The sequence below is a fragment of the Alosa sapidissima genome, chromosome 19 (assembly GCF_018492685.1).
Source record: "Alosa sapidissima isolate fAloSap1 chromosome 19, fAloSap1.pri, whole genome shotgun sequence".
In the NCBI taxonomy this organism is placed as follows: domain Eukaryota; kingdom Metazoa; phylum Chordata; class Actinopteri; order Clupeiformes; family Clupeidae; genus Alosa; species Alosa sapidissima.
The window spans coordinates 31,448,156-31,469,718 of NC_055975.1; the positions used below are offsets into that span (position 1 = coordinate 31,448,156).

At 43.5% G+C, this 21,563-nt stretch overlaps 1 protein-coding gene across 1 annotated transcript in view; it reads left to right on the forward strand.

Moving 5' to 3' along the window:
• Positions 1-20,080, forward strand: part of LOC121692644 (centrosome and spindle pole associated protein 1-like) — a 27,754-nt gene extending 7,674 nt beyond the window's left edge. The window contains exons 3-11 of the mRNA XM_042071412.1: positions 1,801-1,881; positions 2,204-2,270; positions 9,099-9,213; positions 9,786-9,880; positions 14,370-14,450; positions 16,733-16,779; positions 17,029-17,092; positions 17,730-17,824; positions 19,589-20,080. Coding sequence (XP_041927346.1) covers positions 1,801-1,881; positions 2,204-2,270; positions 9,099-9,213; positions 9,786-9,880; positions 14,370-14,450; positions 16,733-16,779; positions 17,029-17,092; positions 17,730-17,824; positions 19,589-19,741 — 798 coding nt within the window. The 3' untranslated portion in view covers positions 19,742-20,080. The remainder of the gene's footprint in view (positions 1-1,800; positions 1,882-2,203; positions 2,271-9,098; positions 9,214-9,785; positions 9,881-14,369; positions 14,451-16,732; positions 16,780-17,028; positions 17,093-17,729; positions 17,825-19,588) is intronic.
• The last annotated feature ends 1,483 nt before the right edge of the window (positions 20,081-21,563 follow it).

The following is a 21,563-nucleotide window of genomic DNA, read 5'->3' on the forward strand; positions in this document are numbered from 1 at the left end:
GGGTTGAATGAAGGGAGTTTGCAAGAATTAGTGTATTTTTCAAGTCAATGAACATTCTTAATTTTCGAATGTCTGTCAGGGAACATCTGACTTTTAAAAACCATAGGCCTGGTAGTCGCTCAGACAAGGAGTTATAAGATAAAGGCAATACCATTTGTGTCACCTAATGCAGTTCAGTGAATTAGCAAGATACCATCAGAAGGCAACAATCATAAAGCACAGTGTGCGCGCTCTCTCTCCCCTGCGCATGAAGCTGTCTGCGTGTTGTAGGCTAGATTTGCGTGAGTTCTTTCTATCTGCTTTACTTTTGTGAGTTGCGACCACCTAGGCTATGTTATAGACGTTCTATGAGGTACCAGTGTTTAGCTGTGTCACAAAACAATAAGCTTTGTCAGACTACTTTTAAAATGATATTCAGGGCTATATACATTTTAAACATTCGGGGCTGAAGACCTGACAAAGCCTTGCGTTAATTCTTCAGGTGGGAAGTGTCAGGAATTTTCATACGAGAGACGCCCTCATTGGTGGTTAGTATATAGAGTAGGGAATTGACAGCAACATATCCAATCACATTATGAGAGATGCTGAATTTAACATAAACTGCGAGGTTTGATTTTAAATGAATGTAAATTTAGCCGGGACTGTAAGCTGGCACACGTGGGTGCTCGATGTTTTCAGTGGGTGCCCGAGAGACGGAGGTTGCATCCATTACAAACAAACATGCAATGTGATCGTCTGGGATTGGGGAGAGTACTAAATGCTCTTCTGAATAAGCACGAAGTCAAGCCTTTAAATGAAAAACACTCTTTAATAATCAAAAAAATAAACGCTAATGAAGTAAACTTGTGACCATCAAAAATCGTTTATCGCCTGTAACTCCGTGATAACAGGACGTAACAGGAAGGCATTTGGCTGAGCAACGGAGGTTAATATGCTCTATATTTTGTCCAAATGATGTCTGTCTATCATCGTTGCACTCGGAGAAAACCAGAATGTTTAATTTGTCCTGCGTTTCTTCTACGGCTGCAAACGGGATTCACTCGCCGTTAACCAAATATTTCTTTATTAGGGCAGGACAGGCATATTTCTGGCTATTAAATTATTTCTAAACCAGTCTGCTAAAGTCTGTAGTGAAGTCTGTGTAGGGTTTTCCAGCTCCATTTCTTTTTACGAGACACCCTGCTCACTTGTGACCTCTGCCGGTTGTTGCAGCGTCGTTGCAGCGTCACTGGAAAAATACAAATTAAAGTTGTGTGATGCCGCGTGATCCCGCGCACTGACGGCGAGGGAAGCTGGCCAAGTCGAAGCACTGCCCACTGTATGTAACCCTTTTGTAAATGGACTGAAGATCGTTCTAAATATCTACTTTTATCGATTATGCTAACCGTTATTTATGGGATTTCTCATATACATTAGCCATAAGCTAACGCATTAGTTTCTATTCTGTAACTTGGAATGCTAGCCTACATGATTGCTCTTAAACAAAACATCGAAGGATATGACTGAGATGTACTCTGTTGGTCTGCTTTAGTTTGACAGTGAAAGGAACTTCAGCTTCAGACTTTCTCTTGGGAATGATGAGCTGTAAAGCAAACTTAGACTTTTAAAAACAAATTTTTAAAGGATATCAACTAATTATCGTTATCGTCAAAATCACAAAAAATATCGAGATATTATTTTTTGTCCATATCGCCCACCCCTAACACACACACACACACACACCAGGTGACACATACACACACACACACACACACATCACACACACACACACCAATGTCCACTCTTTTTCTTCCCCTTCAGGTCCAGAGAGCTCCATCGCCCCCCATCCCAGCACTGCAGAGAACACACACACACCACTACAGCCACAGACCACCGACCGAGGTACACACACACACACACACACACCACTACAGCCACAGACCACCGACCGAGGTACACACACACACACACACACACACTACAGCCACAGACCACCGACCGAGGTACACACACACACACACACACACACACACACACACACCATTACAGCCACAGACCACCGACCGAGGTACACACACACACACACACACACACACCACTACAGCCACAGACCACCGACCGAGGTACACACACACACACACACACACCACTACAGCCACAGACCACCGACCGAGGTATACACACACACGCACACACCTGATGTGGTCACTCTGTGTTCTGGCAGGACTGTTCTATTCCTGGTCTGCAGTCGCCTCCGGTACCAGCCTGCAGAACCCAAATGAGAGCTGCAGGTAACACACACACACACACATGCGCGCGCACACGCACACCTGTGGTCAGTTCTTTTAGTTTTCGTGGGAACCCTAGCTGCTGCATGTTGTATCACCTGAAGCTGTTTAATAGTCTTTTTAGAAAGGCCTGTGAACAGTCCATTGCAGTAATCAACCCTGCTGGAGATAAATGCATGAATGAGTTTTTCTAAGTCATGTTTTGACATCAGTCCTCTAAGTTTGGCAATGTTTTTGAGGTGGTAAAAGCTGATTTAGTTATCGCTTTCATGTGACTGTTGAAATTTAGTTCACTGTCAATTATGACACCAAGATTTTTAACAGTATCCTTTGCCTTCAACCCTTTTGTGTCAAGGAGAGTGGCAACCAAAAGTCTTTCCTCCTTTTCATCAAATAGAATTACTTCAGTTTGTTCTTTGTTATTTGAGACATCCAGGTGTTGATTTGTTCTAGATTCAAGGGGCCCATAGTCATTAGCTGTTTACACTAGGCGGGACAAATTGCAGTGCCCCCCACCTCCCCCCAACATTCTAAATCAATTTCATGCACCATGTTGCTATGTAGCATAGTAATATTATGCACCATTTAAAAGCTTGAACTCTTGGGAATCCATGTTTGACAACATTTTTCATGTACAATCTGTATAGTGCTTTACATTGTCAGATTAATCTTACTATGTCTCAATGAAATGTGATCTGTATAGTGCTTTACATTGTCAGATTAATCTTACTATGTCTCAATGAAATGTGATCTGTATAGTGCTTTACATTGTCAGATTAATCTTACTATGTCTCAATGAAATGTGATCTGTATAGTGCTTTACATTGTCAGATTAATCTTACTACGTCTCAATGAAATGTGATCAAAAGCCCCCCCCCCCCCTCCCCCACTCCCCCTTTGGTGCCTCCCTACTTTCTAGCTGCAGTGTGTATCCCTTAGCAATAAGTAGCATAGTATATTGGGTATTGATATAATCACAGGAACCCTGACATACATTCCAAATAGTCTACAAGAAACCGCAAAGTGTTACCTTTCATTTGAGACTAGGATTATGCTTCTACACCAAGAGGTTGCCACACAGTAAGCATTTAATTGTCAGTATGCATTTTGGGTAGCCAAAAGTCCCATGGGGAGTTTCATTTACAAAACGCATGAGCATATCTTGGCAAATAATGGTCTAAAGTACTCATATTTCGTTCTATATTTATCTACTTTGAGATACAGATTCACAACACCTGGTAGTGGGCCTCAGTTGTGTTTCCAAGACAAAATAAATGACCAAGAGGGCAGAATGTGGTCATTTCCAAAGATGTACAAAACAAATTCATCACATAGTCTATCTATTGGTACCAAAATAATCTACTAGGCCTCTGCTTTCAAAAGAGGTCAAGCACTTGAATATAAGTCAAAGTATGTGGAAACAGGGCCATTGTTAGTAGGCCATTGTTAGTAGGGGCCATTGTTAGTAGGGGGTAAGTGTAAAGATTTAAGAGCTAAGTAAATTTGTGTATCATCTGCGTAGCAATGATATGAAATCAAATTATTTTGGATGATTTGTCCAACTGGAGCATATAGAGGTTGAATAATAGTGGCCCCAAGATCGACCTCTGGGGAACACCACAGGTCAAGTACGTTGGTGTTGAGGTACAGTTGCCGATGGCAACAAAGAAGCTCCTTTCTATACAGTACCTGTTAATCCAACCTAGTGTTCTAGTCTGTGTAGTAAAATATTGTGATCAACAGCGTCAAATTCTTGTAGATGAGCCAGTTGATAACTATGCCTGTATGCTTGTGATCAACAGTGTCAAATGCTTGTAGATGAGCCAGTTGATAACTATGCCTGTATGCTTGTGATTAACAGTGCCAAATGCTGCACTGAGGTCCCATAGCGCTAGCACTGATATGTTAGCTGAATCTGTGTTGAGGCGTATGTGACATATGACATATGAATCTGTGTTGAGGCGTATGTCATTGGAAAACTTAATAAGAGCTGTTTCAGTGCTGCGATTTGCCGAAAACCTGACTGAAAGTGATCAAAATACCCATTTGATGTTAGAAAGGTGGATACTGTAGTTTCCACCTACTTTTTCAATAATTTTGCCAATAAAAGATAGATTGGATATGGGCCTGTAATTGTTTAGCATGGAGGCATCCAGGTATTCTTCTTGAGAAGTGGCTTTACAACAGCTTTTTCAGTGACTTAGGAAAAGTGCCAGACAGTTTTACAGAGCAGAGCAGAGCAGTGATACATTTATAATGTGAAGGACATCTGCCGCTCTAAGGTGAAAAACAGTTTCACACACACACGCACACACACACAAACACACACAAACACACACACACAAACAAACACACACACACACACACACACGCGCACACACAAACAAACACACACACACAAACAAACAAACAAACAAACAAACAAACAAACACACACACACACACAGCACACCACATGCACAGAATCCTGTCTGACAAAGCTGGACAAAGGTTCCTTCTACCCAAGGCCTGAAAATACAACAGGGAAGTCGCGTCGGCCCCCTAAAGAAGGGTCAACAGGGAAGTCGCGTCGACAGCTACTTTCTGAGAAGCAGGCCGAGTCAATCGACAGAAGTTCAGCAGCAGGACACAGGCCACAGTCTGCAGGACATCAACACCCCAGAGGAGGAAGAACAAGGCACAAGAGGGCAACCTGAACCCAACCCATCACAACCAACAGCAGAGAAGAAGATCCAGGGCCAAAGGCCTGCAACAAAGACGATGTGGAAGGAGAGGAGGCAAACACTGATCTCTGCAACATATTGGAAGGGATCAGAGGCACAACCAAGAAGAAATTGGAAAGAATGGGCGATCGCATCTATGCCTACGGGGTGGAACGATTCAGAGTGGTCGAAGGCAAACTAGCTACTCCTTCAATCCCGACCAAGTCCAGAAGGCAGACAGAGATAGACCGCCTAGTCAGGGAGAGGAGGCAGCTGAAGAAGCAATGGAGGAAGGCCACAGAGGAGGAGAAGGAGGGTATAAACCTGCAGCAAGAAGAGATTGGGAGCAGGCTTGCAACACTGAGGAGAGCTGAAAACCTCCTGAGGAAGCGCAGAAGGAAGGAGAAAACAAGATCACGCTTCTACAAAGATCTACAAAGAAATTTGTGAAGAGTCTCTCTCTCGGTGTCAAAGGCCGACCTGGAAGAACACCTGAAAAATTCCTGCACAGATGACCGACACCAGGAAAAAGTTACACTCCCACCTGACATGCCACCAGTCAATCCACCAGAGCACGAGCTGGATATCAGTCCACCCAGGTGGAGTGAGGTAGAACAAACCGTGCGTAGAGCAAGGGCCATGTCATCTCCAGGTCCCAACGGAGTTCCATACAGGCTATAAAAACGCACCAGATGTCCTGCGATTCCTCTAGAGACTGATGAGAGTTGTGTGGCAAAAGAAAGAGATACCAACATCCTGGCGGAGAGCCGGAGGGATCCTTCTTAAAAAAAATATTTTTCAGCGTAGTCGCTCACAGGCTGGCAGGATACCTGCAAAGAAACAACCTGATTGACACGTCAATCCAGAAAGCATCTCAGGCTTCTCCGGGGGTTTAGAACATGCTAGTGTCATCTGGCATCAGATCCAGGTCGCCAAAAAGGAGGGAACAGATCTTCACGTGGTGTTCCTGGATCTCGCGAACGCCTTTGGCTCAGTCCCTCACAACCTCCTGTGGACAGCCTTTGACTACTTCAGAGTCCCAGCAGCTATCACAACCCTTGTCAAGGCCTACTTCCAGGACGTCTAACTCTGCGTGACAACAGCAGAGTACACAACAGCTTGGCAACACCTGGAAGTGGGAATCATGGCCGGCTGCACCATCTCCCCGCTGACCTTCACCCTGGCCATGGAGGTCATCATTTGGGCCTCTAGATGGACAGTTGGCGGACAGCGAGTAAGACCTGGGCTGAGGCTGCCGCCGGTCAGAGCCTACATGGATGACCTCACAACTCTCACCACGACCAAGGTTTGCACTGTATGGCTATTAAGAAAGCTCCAGGAAAACATCGAGCGGGCTCGCATGAAGATCAAGCCGAGCGAGTCCAGAAGCATCTCCATCATCAAGGGGAAGCTGTCAGACCACCGCTTCCACATTGGCGAGGAACCCATCCCAACTGTCTCCGAGAAGCCAGTGAAAAGCCTAGGTTGTTGGTATGATGACATGGATGACCTCACAACTCTCACCACGACCAAGGTTTGCACTGTACGGCTATTAAGAAAGCTCCAGGAAAACATCGAGCGGGCTCGCATGAAGATCAAGCCGAGCGAATCCAGAAGCATCTCCATCATCAAGGGGAAGCTGTCAGACCACCGCTTCCACATTGGCGAGGAACCCATCCCATCTGTCTCCGAGAAGCCAGTGAAAAGCCTAGGTTGTTGGTATGATACCTCCCTTAAAGACAAAGAGCAAGTAGAGCAGCTCAGGAAGGAGGTAGCCAGCGGCCTGGAGAACATCGACTGGCAAGCTGAAGCTCTGGTGCTGAAACATGGTGTTGTCCATGGTGCTGAAACATGGCACGTCTCCTGTGGTCACTAACCCTTTATGAAGTCCCGGTTTCAAAGGTGGAAAAGCTGGAGAGACTGGTCAGCTCATTTGTAAGGAGGTGGCTTGGCCTTCCCAGGTGCCTCAGCAGTATAGGCCAGAAGTATTGGACTTTACGGCAAAAGGGATGTTACACGTGCCCATTTCCAGTCTAGCAGAGGAGTACAAGTGTGCCAAAGTCAAGCTGGAGATGATGTTATGGATTCAAGCGATCCAGTTGTAGCCCAAGCTGCCCCCATCCTGGCCACTGGGAGGAAGTGGACCCCGTTGGCTGCAACTAGTGATGGGCAAATGAAGCTTTAGTGAACCACTAAACCACAGCAGTGTGAAGCTAGCGACACTAATGAAAAAATCCAATATGGCCGCCACATGTAGATTTTTCAACATAAAAGTCTTTACCCAAACCAGTATATGTAACCAAAAATATTGGTTTGTTAAGGACTTTTATGTTGAAAAATGTATGTGTGGCGGCCATCTTTTTGCTTTTCAGCTAGTGTCGCTAGGCTCACACTGCTGTGGTTCAGTGGTTCACCAAAGCTTCATTTGCCCATCACTAGCTGCAACTGAGCAGGCAAAGGCAGCACTCGGACACAAGGACATTGTGGGCCGAGTACAGGAGGGGAGGAGTGGTCTTGGACTTGGGGCCAGTACACCAGTGTGGAGCTTCTCCATCTCAGAGACGCAAGTTGGTGGTCCAGGAGGTACGTCAGGAGGAGGAAGCAGGAAGGTGCGCCAGAGCTGTGGCACAGGCAAAGCAAGGGCAGTGGATAGCATGGGAAGGAGTGGAGAAGAGGAAGATCTCCTGGAAACAGCTGTGGGAGATGGAGGCATTCAGGGCGAGCTTTACCATCAGGGCTGCCTATGATGTCCTGCCTTCGCTTTACCATCAGGGCTGCCAAGTCCAGCAACACTGAAGCACATCTTAGTGGGATGCAAGGCCAGCCTCACCCAAGGCTGTTACGGCGGCATAACCAGGTGCTTAAGTGTCTTGTAGCAGTGTTGGAAAGTCGACGGACAAGCATGAATGCCCTTCCTCCCCCGTCATCCCAGTGGCAGCCAACACCATTTGTTCGGGAGGGCGAGGGTCAAGCCAACCTCATCCCCATAAGATCAGACACTGGTCATCTGGGCAGAGCACGGGACTGGAAGCTGCTAGCAGACTTGGACAAGAAACTCTGCTTCCCAGCTGAAATCGCAGCCACCAACCTGCAACCAGACCTTGTTCTGTGGTCTTGTCCTCTCTCAAGCTTATCTACATCATCGAGCTCATCGTGCCCTGGCAGGGAGCAGTGGAGGAGGCCTATGAACGGAAAAGGCTGAGGTGCGCTGAACTTGCAGCCGATGCGCAACAACAAGGCTGGAATGTGAAGGTACGCCCAATGGAAGTAGGCTGCAGAGGATTCGTAGCCACCTCAACATCCAGGCTACTCAGGGAGATGGGAGTGCGAGGGAAGGCCCATTGGCAGGCAGTCAGGGAGATGGGAGTGCGAGGGAAGGCCCATCGGCAGGCAGTCAAAGACCTCTCCGCGGCTGCTGAAAAGGGAATCCAGTGGCTGTGGACGAAGAGAAAAGACTCCGCCTGGTGTGTGTGTGTGTGTGTGTGTGTGGGTGTGTATAGACCCCAGGCCTGGGCCTTCAAGTGAGTTGATAGCATCTAGGGAGTGAACCTGGGATGCTGGGATTCACTGCTGAACCCTCTGGAGGTGTCGTGGGCTTATCAGCGAAACACCCAAGAAGGAGGGCGCCCACTTGACAACCCAAAGGGTGCCATCACTCAATTGACCATCCCACGGAGTCTCGTCGGTGCCTCAAGTATGCATTAAGGGATATCAAGTCCTATACAACAGATCTGAGGGCCGTTTTTGCGCCCACTTCAGGCGTATTTGTTTCGCAACGTGCACATAAAAACATGGTGAGTACTAACATGCTGCAAAAAGCGCAGACTGCCTGTCGCAAGAGTTGAGAATGTCAAGTTGTGCTTTTCCGTCTCATGCATATGCATTCATAGGAGGGTCAGGAGAAAGTGGGAGATTCGTGTAAAAAGATGCGTAAAATGCGCCTAATTACGTATTCCCCTGTATGTACGAAAACTGCTCATGAAAGCGCACGTCTAATTTGCGGTTAAATATTTCCGCCTGGAAAAATGACAACATATATGTGTGTGTGTGTGTGTGTGTGTGTGTGTAGACTAGACCCTAGGGCATCCTGTCTGAGTTGTGTGTTTTAATGGTGTGTGTGTGTGTGTAGACCCCAGGCAGAGCATCCTGTCTGAGTTGTGTGTATTGCGGAGGAGGCTCCGCTCAGAGCAGCAGAAGCTGGAGGGGCAGCTACTACAGGAACCCGACTCACCACCACACGACAGGTACACACACACACACACGACAGGTATAACACACACACACACACACACCAGGCCACGCCACCACACGACAGGTACACACACACACACACACACACACTCACGACAGGTACACACACACACACACACACACACACACACCAGGCCATGCCACCACACGACAGGTACACACACACACACACACACACCTCACCGCCAGGTACAGGTACACACACACCTCACCACCACACGACAGGTACACACACACACACACACACCTCACCACCACACGACAGGTACACACACACACACCAGGCCACGCCACCACACGACAGTTACACACAAACACACACACACACACACACACACCTCACCACCAGGTACAGGTACACACACACACCTCACCATCACACAACAGGTACACACACACACACCAGGCGACGCCACCACACGACAGGTACACACACACACACACACACACACACACACACACACACACACACACTCTTACAGCCTCTCGGATCAGTGTGTTTTCCCTCACAAACTGACTTATAACAGTGTGTGTGTGTGGTGTGTGTGTGGTGTGTGTGTGACAGGCACAAGGCAGACGTGTTTGACATGGCCAGACTGCGCATGCAGGCATCCGTCAGAAGACCTTTTCCCAGAAGCTGTGAGCCATACAAGGACAGAGGTAACACACACACACACACACACACACACCACACACACACCAGCAGGAAGGAAACAATACATACAACTAGAAAAGCATTTCCTGAAGGAAATACAGTGCATGAAAATGCAAAAATATGAGGGAAAATATCATACAGAGTAAAAACAAACTATATTGGTTGCTAGGTAGATGAGGTTTAATATAGTTGGAATGAATGAACAGTTAAATAGGTGGATAGTTTATATGGTTAAATTATTTGCTAGGTAGATGAGGTTTAATATAGTTGGAATGACTGAACAGTTAAATAGGTGGATAGTTTAAATGGTTAAATTATTTAGGTAGATAGTTGACGATAACTGACAGTTGGAATGGCTCTAATGTTTGCTAGCAGTTATGTTAACTATGTTAACAAAGATAATAATGCTAACCAAGTTACTTAGTTAATTTAGCTAATGTTTTCTAGCAGTTTTTTTTAAAAATGCTAATAATGTTAATGTTGTTAACTATGCTAACAATGTTAACTATGTGACTTAGCTAACTTAGCTAATAATTTATTGCAGTTGTGCTAAAATACTAAGAATGCTAACATGCTAACCATGTAACTTAGCTAACTTAGCTATTCATATTTAGCAGTTATGCTAACTATGTTAACATGCTAACTAAGGTTAGCTAAGTCACATGGTAAACAATCTTATCATTTTTAGTAGTTATGCTAACAATGTTAGCCATGTGACTTAGCTAACCTAGCTAATCATTTTTAATAGGTATGCTAACTATGCTAACTAGCATGCTAACAATGTTAACATGCTAACTATGCTAATCATGTGACTTAGCTAACCTAGCTAATCATTTTTAGTTGTTATGCTAACTATGCTAACTAGCATGTTAACAATGTTAACATGCTAACCATGTGACCTAGCTAATCATTTTTAGCAGTTTTGTTAAAAATGCTAACATACTAACTATGCTAACATGCTAACTAGCTACAGTGGTTAGGAGTCATAGTTGATGACAAGTGTTGACATAGTTGATGACAAGTTAAAAGTTGTTGATAGACAGCTAGTTTAATAGATAGTTTAATCATAGTTTAAAAGTAGACTGTTTAAAAGTTGAATGTATATAGTTTAAAAGTTTAAAAGTTGAATATAGATAGTTTAAAAGTTGTTGATAGACAGCTAGTTTAATAGATAGATAGTTTAATGATAGTTTAAAAGTAGACCGTTTAAAAGTTGAATGTAAAAAGTTCAGTAGTTTAATGGGTTACATTGTTTAACAGTGGATTATTGTAGTGAGGACTTTTATTTTGAAACAGTTTTGGGCAGAGGAAACAATTGAATAGGATGTGTAGTCTTAATTGACTCAGATTGTATGCTTAAAGCCTGAGGCTGCAGGTGGCCTGAACACCTGCCATAGGATTCTAATTGCTTAACGGCCGTATTATGATGTCACAATCGGCAATGTTAAGTCTATGGGGATTTTTAAAAAGTTTTTCTTTAATAGTTTAAAAAGTATAAAAGTTTCAAAGTTGAAAAGACATAGCAGCTTGGTCCGTTTGAATACCTACGTTACAAAGTTTGAACGAAGTTTCTAAGTTACACTGTTCAAGAGAAATTGCGTACGGAAAAAGTGGTAAGCGGAATAATAATAATAAGTTGTTGTTGTTGTTGTTGCCTTGGCAGAACAGTACAGTACATTTTCATGCACTGTAATAAGAACTAGAAAATGTAATTCCAGGGATTTACCATTGCATGTAAATGCAAAAAGCTGCTGTTTGTAACATTATATTACTTACAGTATAATTATTCAGATTACATAAGACTTACGGTATTCCTGAAAACCACTTACTTGGTTATATGTTAGCTTAGAGTATATGACAGTCAGTAAAAATAAATTGTTAATTCAATATTGATCAACTTTCTTTGTTTTAATACAGCAGAATGATACTCAGAATACACTAATAAACACTAAAACCAAAGTAAGCTTGAAGTCAAAAAATCACAGTTGTTGAAACCAATTTTAAAGTTACCCAATAATGATTAGGGAGAAACCAGATGTCTACTAAATTTGCATTCTTACAGAACTTGATAATGCCAATCATATTATCCTGAGACAGATCTATTTATCAGTGGTAATTCTGAACTGGCAGCAAGAGCTAGAGGTCTCAGTTAATTGTAATACTGTAGGTCAAATTTGATGGTGATATAGACTGAAGAATAAAATTCAGCCCATCAGATGATTAGTTTTAGACAGAACTTAGGTTAGAATCTTAATTTTCGCACAGCTCAGGTCTAAAAACAGAGTTCTAACAGCACAGCTAAGTTTCACAGATGTCACAGCAAAGGGATGATTCAAATGTATGCATGATTCATATAGTTGTCGCCATAGTCCTCCTGTAACAATATAATACTCAGAATGTCTCAGTGTAGATCTCAGATCTACGTCTCAGTATAGTTCAAAGGTATGAGCAGATATGTTGAGATATGGTCACATGTTTTTGGGAATGAATGTAAGTGTTAATGTCAGCGATGTATGGTTAGCAGGATGCGCACAGACAGGCACACACGAAATGTAATGCACGGTCATCACCACACTGGTCTGGTCTGGAACCTAAAAGACAAAAGCAAACAAGTTAGAGTTATACCAAAAACAAGGAATGTGTACAATTGTTCAATACAACTTAGATATTTAAGTGAGGTTGTTGCACCATAAATCTATAATGGTAGTTAAATATACTAGCCTATAGTATTTCATTGCAAACAATGCAACATTTTGTGTTTCATTCATTTCAGTTTAAGGATAGTTGATAGCCAAACAGTTTAAAGTAAACAGCTTAGAACACTTTGTAGGATAAGGGTCTGTTGTCGCTGTTGATAATCATAAACTGAGTCTTAAGGATGGACTATTCTGATATTAAGTATCTTAATAACCAACTACACGCTTGCGAGGTCTGTCATCCACATTTTTCTACAGATACGATGTAGGTCTACTCTAGGATGTAGGCCTACTACAACTGGGAAGCTTGATTCTTGTGCCAGGCTACCCTTTTATTTATAGGCCAGAATAATGCAGAAATGAGTAACGTTAGCCTAGGCCAAGTAAACATACTTTGTAGCATATGTTGACAACACAAACGTTATACCTCAACTAGTGTGTTTTAACAATACTTTTGTCATATCAAACAGTATGGCTTTCATCAGGTCCCTTTCCCCAGGTGTATTTAATTAAGAGCCAGATAGTATCCATACAATATTATCCGTACTTTAGAATCTGTCTGGTAAACGTTAACGTTAGTTAAAAACACTGCTGGTTAGTGAGCAAATGTAACGTTAACGTCAGTTAGCTGGGAGCAACGTTAGGTTTGATGTTGTTAGCTAACGTTATCGAAACCTACAGCTTACCGGTCACTTTATAGTTGACGACATATTAACGTTGATTAGGTGGGTTTCCTTACATAATAAATATCAACGGATAGGGTAAGTGTTATCGTTAACTATTCCCCTAACGTTAGAACTACCGTAGTGCTAAGGTTACAACGTTAGTTTGGCTGAGCCCCTTTAAAGGATATGGTACACCTGAGCTGCCCTTTAAAGGATATGGTACACCTGAGCTGCCCTTTAAAGGTTAATAGCAGTAGTGTATGTCTGTAAGGTTGGCAGAAATTAATAGTGGCACAGTTGCAGTTGTTAACAGCTGGGGTTATGGGGTTAGTCTATGGGGTTAACAGCTGGGGTTATGGGGTTAGTGTGGCCCATCATTTCATACATAGCCCATAGTAGGCCTATAGACTGCTACGTAGCCTACTGTAACATAATGTTTGACGACATAAATGAGTCAAATACCAAAGGTCGGACCACTTACCTTGTCTGTAATTAGAGAAATATGCATCTGAAGAAGAGCTTTACGAGCAAGTAAAGTATCACGGCAGGCGAAGACGTTCAAAACGTTCAGAAGACTCACAGCTCCAGCAAAGATTCTATAGTTAACTTTATCAACCGTCTCTGGCTCCAGTGCATCGCTCCAGTGGTAGAAAGATTGCAGCGGCGGTTGATTGCTTTCAGCTGGAGGTCACGTCATAATGCTAAAAGTTGCCGCCACTGCGGTCAATGTTAACTCTATGGGAATTTATTGCTCTTTTATCGTAAATATCTCAAATAGTATAAAGTTCACAAATGTAAAATTGACATTGTACAATTGTCCGTTACAAGACCTTTGTAGGAGTGTTTGAATGACGTCAAACGGTTCAGTGGTTTTAGTGTCATTAAACGTCGAATTTGGTCGGAAGAAGAATAATAAGAAGAACAGTGATAATAGTCCATTTACATGTAATGCAATAAGTTGCCTAGGAAGAACAGTACAGTGCATTTTCATGCACGGTAAATATATGCAAGTGTTAAAGGTTATTCCAGGAAGTTGTAGGAAAAGGCTCAGAATGCACATGAGGAACATTTGATCTGGTCTGAGTGCTGCAGCTCCTCATTAGAAAGTTGTGTGTGTGTGCGTGTGTGTGCAGATGCTGATACTACAGGAGATCTAGACTACCAGGCAGCACATAGACAGCAGCTACGAACAAGCAGCCCAAGAGCCACTGACGGTAAGACACACACACACACACACACGCCTGCACGCACACACACACACATGCAGACACGCAGACACACACATGCAGACACGCAGACACACACACGCACTATTCTAAAGTTGTGACTTATAATGACTAACAAATGGCTAGTATGCTACTAATATGTTAGTAAGCAGCTAATTAATGGTGGATATGTGTGTCTTAATATAAAGTGTTACCAAAAAAAACATATAAAAAATACTTTTACGTTAAATGCAATTTATTAATATGCACAACAAAAGCTGTAAACTAGTCCTAGTCACTTTAAAGTAAATTAATATATCTGTTTTTTGTGCATCTGCAGCATTTACCACTACTACCAACCAACTGCAGTTTTTACAGTGCAGTACTTTAATCGAACACACACACACACACACACACACACACACACACACACACACACACACACACACACACACACACACACACACACACACACACACACACACACACACAGTTACTGACCCCGTGACTTGGAATGGATTTTTTGAGTGCTGTGGCTCCTCATCAGAAAGTCTCTGTTTCAACTAAATGCTTCAATTAACCAGGATATGGTACAGCTGAGTTGCTCTTTAAAGGATATGGTACACCTGAGCTGCTCTTTAAAGGATATGGTACACCTGAGCTGCTCTTTAAAGGATATGGTACAGCTGAGTTGCTCTTTAAAGGATATGGTACACCTGAGCTGCTCTTTAAAGGATATATGGTACACCTGAGCTGCTCTTTAAAGGATATGGTACAGCTGAGCTGCTCTTTAAAGGATATGGTACACCTGAGCTGCTCTTTAAAGGATATGGTACAGCTGAGCCCCTTTAAAGGATATGGTACAGCTGAGCTGCTCTTTAAAGGATATGGTACACCTGAGCTGCCCACCCGAGCTGCCCTTTATATGGTACACCTGAGTTGCCCTTTATATGGTACACCTGATCCCCTTTAAAGGTTATGGTACACCTGGGCTGCCCTTTATATGGTACACCTGATCCCCTTTAAAGGTTATGGTACACCTGGGCTGCCCTTTATATGGTACACCTGAGTTGACCTTTATATGGTACACCTGATCCCCTTTAAAGGTTATGGTACACCTGGGCTGCCCTTTATATGGTACACCTGAGCTGCCCTTTATATGGTACACCTGATCCCCTTTAAAGGTTATGGTACAGCTGGGCTGCCCTTTATATGGTACACCTGAGCCCCTTTAAAGGATATGGTACACCTGAGATGCCCTTTATATGGTACACCTGAGCTGCCCTTTATATGGTACACCTGAGCTGCTCTTTATATGGTACACCTGAGCTGCTCTTTATATGGTACACCTGAGCTGCCCACCTGAGCCCCTTGAAAGGATATGGTACACCTGAGCTGCTCTTTAAAGGATATGGTAGCTGCCCTTTAAAGGATATGGTACACCTGAGCTGCTCTTTAAAGGATATGGTAGCTGCCCTTTAAAGGATATGGTACACCTGAGCTGCTCTTTAAAGGATATGGTAGCTGCCCTTTAAAGGATATGGTACACCTGAGCTGCTCTTTAAAGGATATGGTACACCTGAGCTGTTCTTTAAAGGATATGGTACACCTGAGCCCCTTTAAAGGATATGGTACAGCTGAGCTGCTCTTTAAAGGATATGGTACAGCTGAGCTGCTCTTTAAAGGATATGGTACACCTGAGCTGCTCTTTAAAGGATATGGTACACCTGAGCTGCTCTTTAAAGGATATGGTACACCTGAGCTGTTCTTTAAAGGATATGGTACAGCTGAGCTGCTCTTTAAAGGATATGGTACACCTGAGCTGCCCACCCGAGCTGCCTTTTATATGGTACACCTGATCCCCTTTAAAGGTTATGGAACACCTGAGCTGCCCTTTATATGGAACACCTGGGCTGCCCTTTATATGGTACACCTGAGCTGCTCTTTATATGGTACACCTGATCCCCTTTAAAGGTTAATAGCAGTAGTGTATGTCTGTAAGGTTGGCAGAAATTAATAGTGGCACAGTTGCAGTTGTTAACAGCTGGGGTTATGGGGTTAGTCTATGGGGTTAACAGCTGGGGTTATGGGGTTAGTCTATGGGATTAACAGCTGGGGTTATGGAGTTAGTCTATGGGGTTAACAGCTGGGGTTAACGGCTGCTATGGGCCTCACACAGTTACAGTTGTTTTGTTTTGCCGTGTGGCCCAGGTCTGTGCTAACCAGATGCTAGGTGATGTTAAGGTCTGAAGCATTGTGTGTGTGTGTGTGCGTTCCTCTCCCTTCCACAGATTTCCTTGGCCTGTCTCCACCTCTGCCCCCCACATCACAGCAGCCAGTGAGTAATCGCTAATCGCTAATCTCACTCTGTAATCTAATTTCTCATCTCTAATCTCACTCTGTAATCTAATTTCTCATCTCTAATCTCACTCTGTAATCTAATTTCTCATCTCTAATCTCACTCTGTAATCTGATGTCTCCTCTCTAATCTCTCATTTCCCTGATCAGGACCTTTGTCTGAAAAGAGATTTGTGTTCATACTGGCCAATCACACCCCTCCCCCCCTCGCCCCTTTTTGTCTCCATAGAGACGGAGTGGAACGGAAGATTGTATGGGGGGTTCATTATTAGAGTCTGAGAGCGCTTTCATAGGTAAACGCACGCACGCGCACGCACGCACGCACACACACATACACATATACACATACACACATACACATATACACACATACACACAAACACACACGCACATATACACATGTAGAATGAGAACAAAGCATGACTGAATGTGGAGTTCAAACTGTAGACGAAGTGGAATTGGATATGGATCTGCAGTAAGAACAGTGGATGATCAAGATGTCACAGGCAGGGAGGCAAGTGGGGGGGGGGGGGGTTGGGCTGGCACTGTTAAGGTGGCCATGGGGGGGTTGCCATGGTCGTGGACACCTCAACAGGCACTGGCAAGGAGGCATGGGGGGGGGGGCTTAGTTGTTTGTGTTAAAGCCGCAGGACAGTGATGATGCTGCGCGCCTTACGTCCAGTAAAGTAATTTCCTGTGTATTAGCCGCATTGTGTAAAAGCCGCAGGACATTGTTTTATGCAAGTTAAAAGAAACAAAACCATATTAATACCATATTAACTGGCCCCGTGTATTAACCTCATAGCTGAAGAAATGTGGTAAAAAAAATGTATAAGCTGCAGCTAATAGTTGGGAAAGCCGGGATAACCAGATAGATAGATACTTTATTAACCTGTGTGTGTGTGTGTGTGTGTGTGTGTGTGTGTACAGTTCATAGTGGGATGCTTCCGGTGCCCCCAGAGGAGATGAGAGGGGCTCCCCTTTCAGCAAGAGAACGACGTAGACTAAAGAATCAACAAAGCAACGTAAGACACACACACACACACACACACACACACACACACACACACATACACACACACACATAAATGTGTTTGAGCTTGAATGTGAGTGTGTGGTTGTATTCAAATATGTGTGTGTGTGTGGTACCCATGGAGTTTTAAAAAGTATTGAAGTCTTAAGTTTAGTATTGTCAAAGTATTGCATTTGATTTACTATATCTTGAATTTCATTCCCAAGGTCTTATTTTTTCCTTTGGTAGAATTAATAGATATACCGTAACGTCAATTAATTTCCATAGAGACCATGATGTTGTAGATCCCAAGGGAAAATATGTGTCTCTTCAGAAAATAAATGAACGCTTTTATTTTGAAACGTGTTTACGGTTCTCATCCCTCAGTTATTCAGGCCATTCTGAAGGGAAAGTGTGTGCAAGTGCAGGTAAGCTAGCCAACTGGAAAGATAGGGATGTCACACACACACACACACACACAGCTGGAAAGATAGGGATGTCACACACACACACACACGCACACACACACAGCTGGAAAGATAGGGATGTCACACACACACGCACACACACACAGCTGGAAAGATAGGGATGTCACACACACACACACACACACAGCTGGAAAGATAGGGATGTCACAGGTGGGATAGTTGACACTTTGAGAATTAAATATTCAAAACGAGTAAAAAACGAGTAAATTGTGTGTAAATTGAGTAAAACGTATCAATGTAGCGGCAAAGTGTGTCTCCTGGGTAACATAGGTACACCTGGTAATTGTTTCAGAATTTTTTGAGACCTAAGTGCGTGGGCCCTGGTTGAACTGACGTGGAATGACCCATGTAAAAACAGTTCTGCAACACTGTCTATGTAAGATATTAAATCATACAGTATGAATCCACACAATAAGCAAAGTGCAAAGACAATAAGCAAGGTGGTTCAGTGAGTAGGCCTATTGTGTAGACTAATTATAGGCTACTGTTGAAGTAGATCTTTTTTTTTTAGCTAGGGTTAGTTAAGTGGTCCTGAAACTGAAAAAGTTTGAGAAACACTGTCGTAGGCCAAAGTATTAATGTTTTACTCCGCCTCGCTAGATGGCGATATGCGCCCAAACACAACACATTCCCCAAACAGACTCTCCATCTTAGCCATAGCTAACTTGCTAGCGAACTTTCCATATTAGCTTACTTGCTAGCAAACTTTGCATCATCAGTCTAACTAGTTAAATAGTTGACATTACATGATGAACATTTTCGTATGGACATTCTGGGGGATGTTCATTTGTATGAGAGAAGCTTCAACGTCTGGGTATGTAGCATGGTGGCATAAAGCTTAGGTAGTTAGCTTGCTAACTCTGGCAGAAATCTCCAGTGTTCTTGTTCCATGTAGTTTCGTGTTGCAGCCACAGGGTTGCAGCAACAGCATGTAGACTAGCCTACAGGAAAGCTGTTGCGTATGAACTCATTCGGAATATTTTGAAAACGTAACAGCTAGATATTCTGTCTTCTCATTTTGTAGACGAAAATGAAGAGAGATTTTATCTTAGTTTTTATTTCATGCAAAACATTTGTCTCGTTGTTTCATGCAAAAATTGAGGCTGTCATCATTTAAGGGCAACTTCACGCAAAACTGTCATATCCATAACGCCAACTAAATACCATGGCATTGTGTTGGCGTTATGGATGTGCCTTATCTAGCTGTGTGTGTGTGTGTGTTTGTTTGTGTGTGTGGTGTGTGTGTGTGTGTGTGTGTGTGTGGTGTGTGTGTGTGTGTGTTGATATAGTCTCTGCTGTCTCCAGGTGACTGCTGCATTGGTGAGGACGCGGCAGCCAGACTGGACTCACGGGAATGTGTTGCTCAGCAGCCATGGTTACACACAGAGTCCGCAGCCAATCAGAGAAGCCGGCAGAAGGAATGGAAGCAGGCATATGGTTAAACACACACACACACACATTGAGGCAGACATGCTGACGTTCACACACTAATACATGAAGCAGAAACACACACACACACACGCATTAGCAGACATACCAGCTGTTTTCAGACATGCACTGAACTCAAACGCGTGGGCTGTACATGTGAAGCATTCAAGTTATTTGCCCCAGATACTACCCCCCAGAATTAGGTCTGCGTCTGACATCACCCGCATCTGAAATCACACGCATCTGACATCACCCACGTCTGACATCACACGCATTTGACATCACACGCCAGTGTTTTTCATACGTTGACTAATCTGTGGCGGGGCGCCATGAAATCAAAACCGGCCGCCACACATTAATATTCTATGTTTAATTCAATTAAATTAAATATAAGATCAAATCCTTGCATTGAGCTGTGCTTTTTACGCACGCAGCCTTTCCTTGCCCCTCCTCGCTCTCTCTCGTAGCCCGCTGCCCCTCCTCTGCATGTGCATTTAACAAAATATTCACGATTGTTGAAGGATTGTTGTTGCCACATAGAAGCATTACATAGAAGACGTCTGGCTAAATTGCTATTAAATCCGCTTAGCATTGTGACAATGCTGCGCAAATTTGTTAAAAACTGCTGCATTGAAGTTAACTCTGCTAAGGTCTTATCACAACATAATAGGCTACATTGAGGAGACTAAACTAAGTTAGGTTATGCAATCAAGCAGTATCTCAAAGCTAACGTTAGAATACTGTTTGGATGTCGAATTTAGCATGCTTAGCCTACTTACAGCTGCTTGTCAATTTCGTTGAAGGGCTCATTTTATTGACTCTGACACTGAATGTTTGCAAAATCCTGATGTAAATGGAAAAGTGTTTCCCAAAATTGAAAAGTGCTTGTCCCAAGGAGAAGTACAAACCTTTATTTTAACTATGTAGAAAACGTTTTGCATCACGAATTGCATCATCCACACATCAGCAGCCTTTTAACTGTGTTACAATCATAATTGCAAGGGTTCCCTCACGAACGTCTTAAAGTGACAGGCACTCAATTAGACCTACACACTACCAAGATGATCTTAATACCCATCTCCCACCCCCGTTGTCCAAGTCAGCTACCGCCACAAATTGAATCCAATTCTGTGGGAAACACTGCATGCATCTGACATCACACGCATCTGACATCACCCGCGTCTTTTGTGTCTGTTGAGAGTGAGGGGCGTGTCTAATAAGGGGGCATGTCTAGTGAGGGGCGTGTCTAGATAGATAGATACTTTATTGATCCCCAGGGGAAATTCAAGTCTAGTGTCTAGTGAGGGGTGTGTCTAATAAGGGGGCGTGTCTAGTGAGGGGTGTGTCTAATAAGTGGGCGTGTCTAATGAGGGGGCATGTCTAATGAGGGGACATGTTTAAGCACGGGTAGATTCACTGACATTTCTTTAATGCGCCTGTGTGTGTGTGTGTGGCCTAAACTGCCACTCTTGTAGCGGCACCAGGCATGAAACTAAAGTGTGCGTGTAGAATAACTCCCACCGTGCAGAATAACCCACCCGTGCACACACAAACAAACACATTCAGTAGACATATGGTTCAACCACACACACACACACACACATTCAGTAGACATATGGTTCAACACACACACACACACACACGCATATTCAGTAGACATATGGTTCAACACACACACACACACACACACACACATATATAATACACAAACAGGAGCAGACATACACACACACACACACACACACACAGAAGCAGACATATGGTTAAAAGTGTGATAGAGTTCTGGAGGCTGTGTGTGTGTGTTTGCTATCACTCTTTGATTGCATATAATGTTAT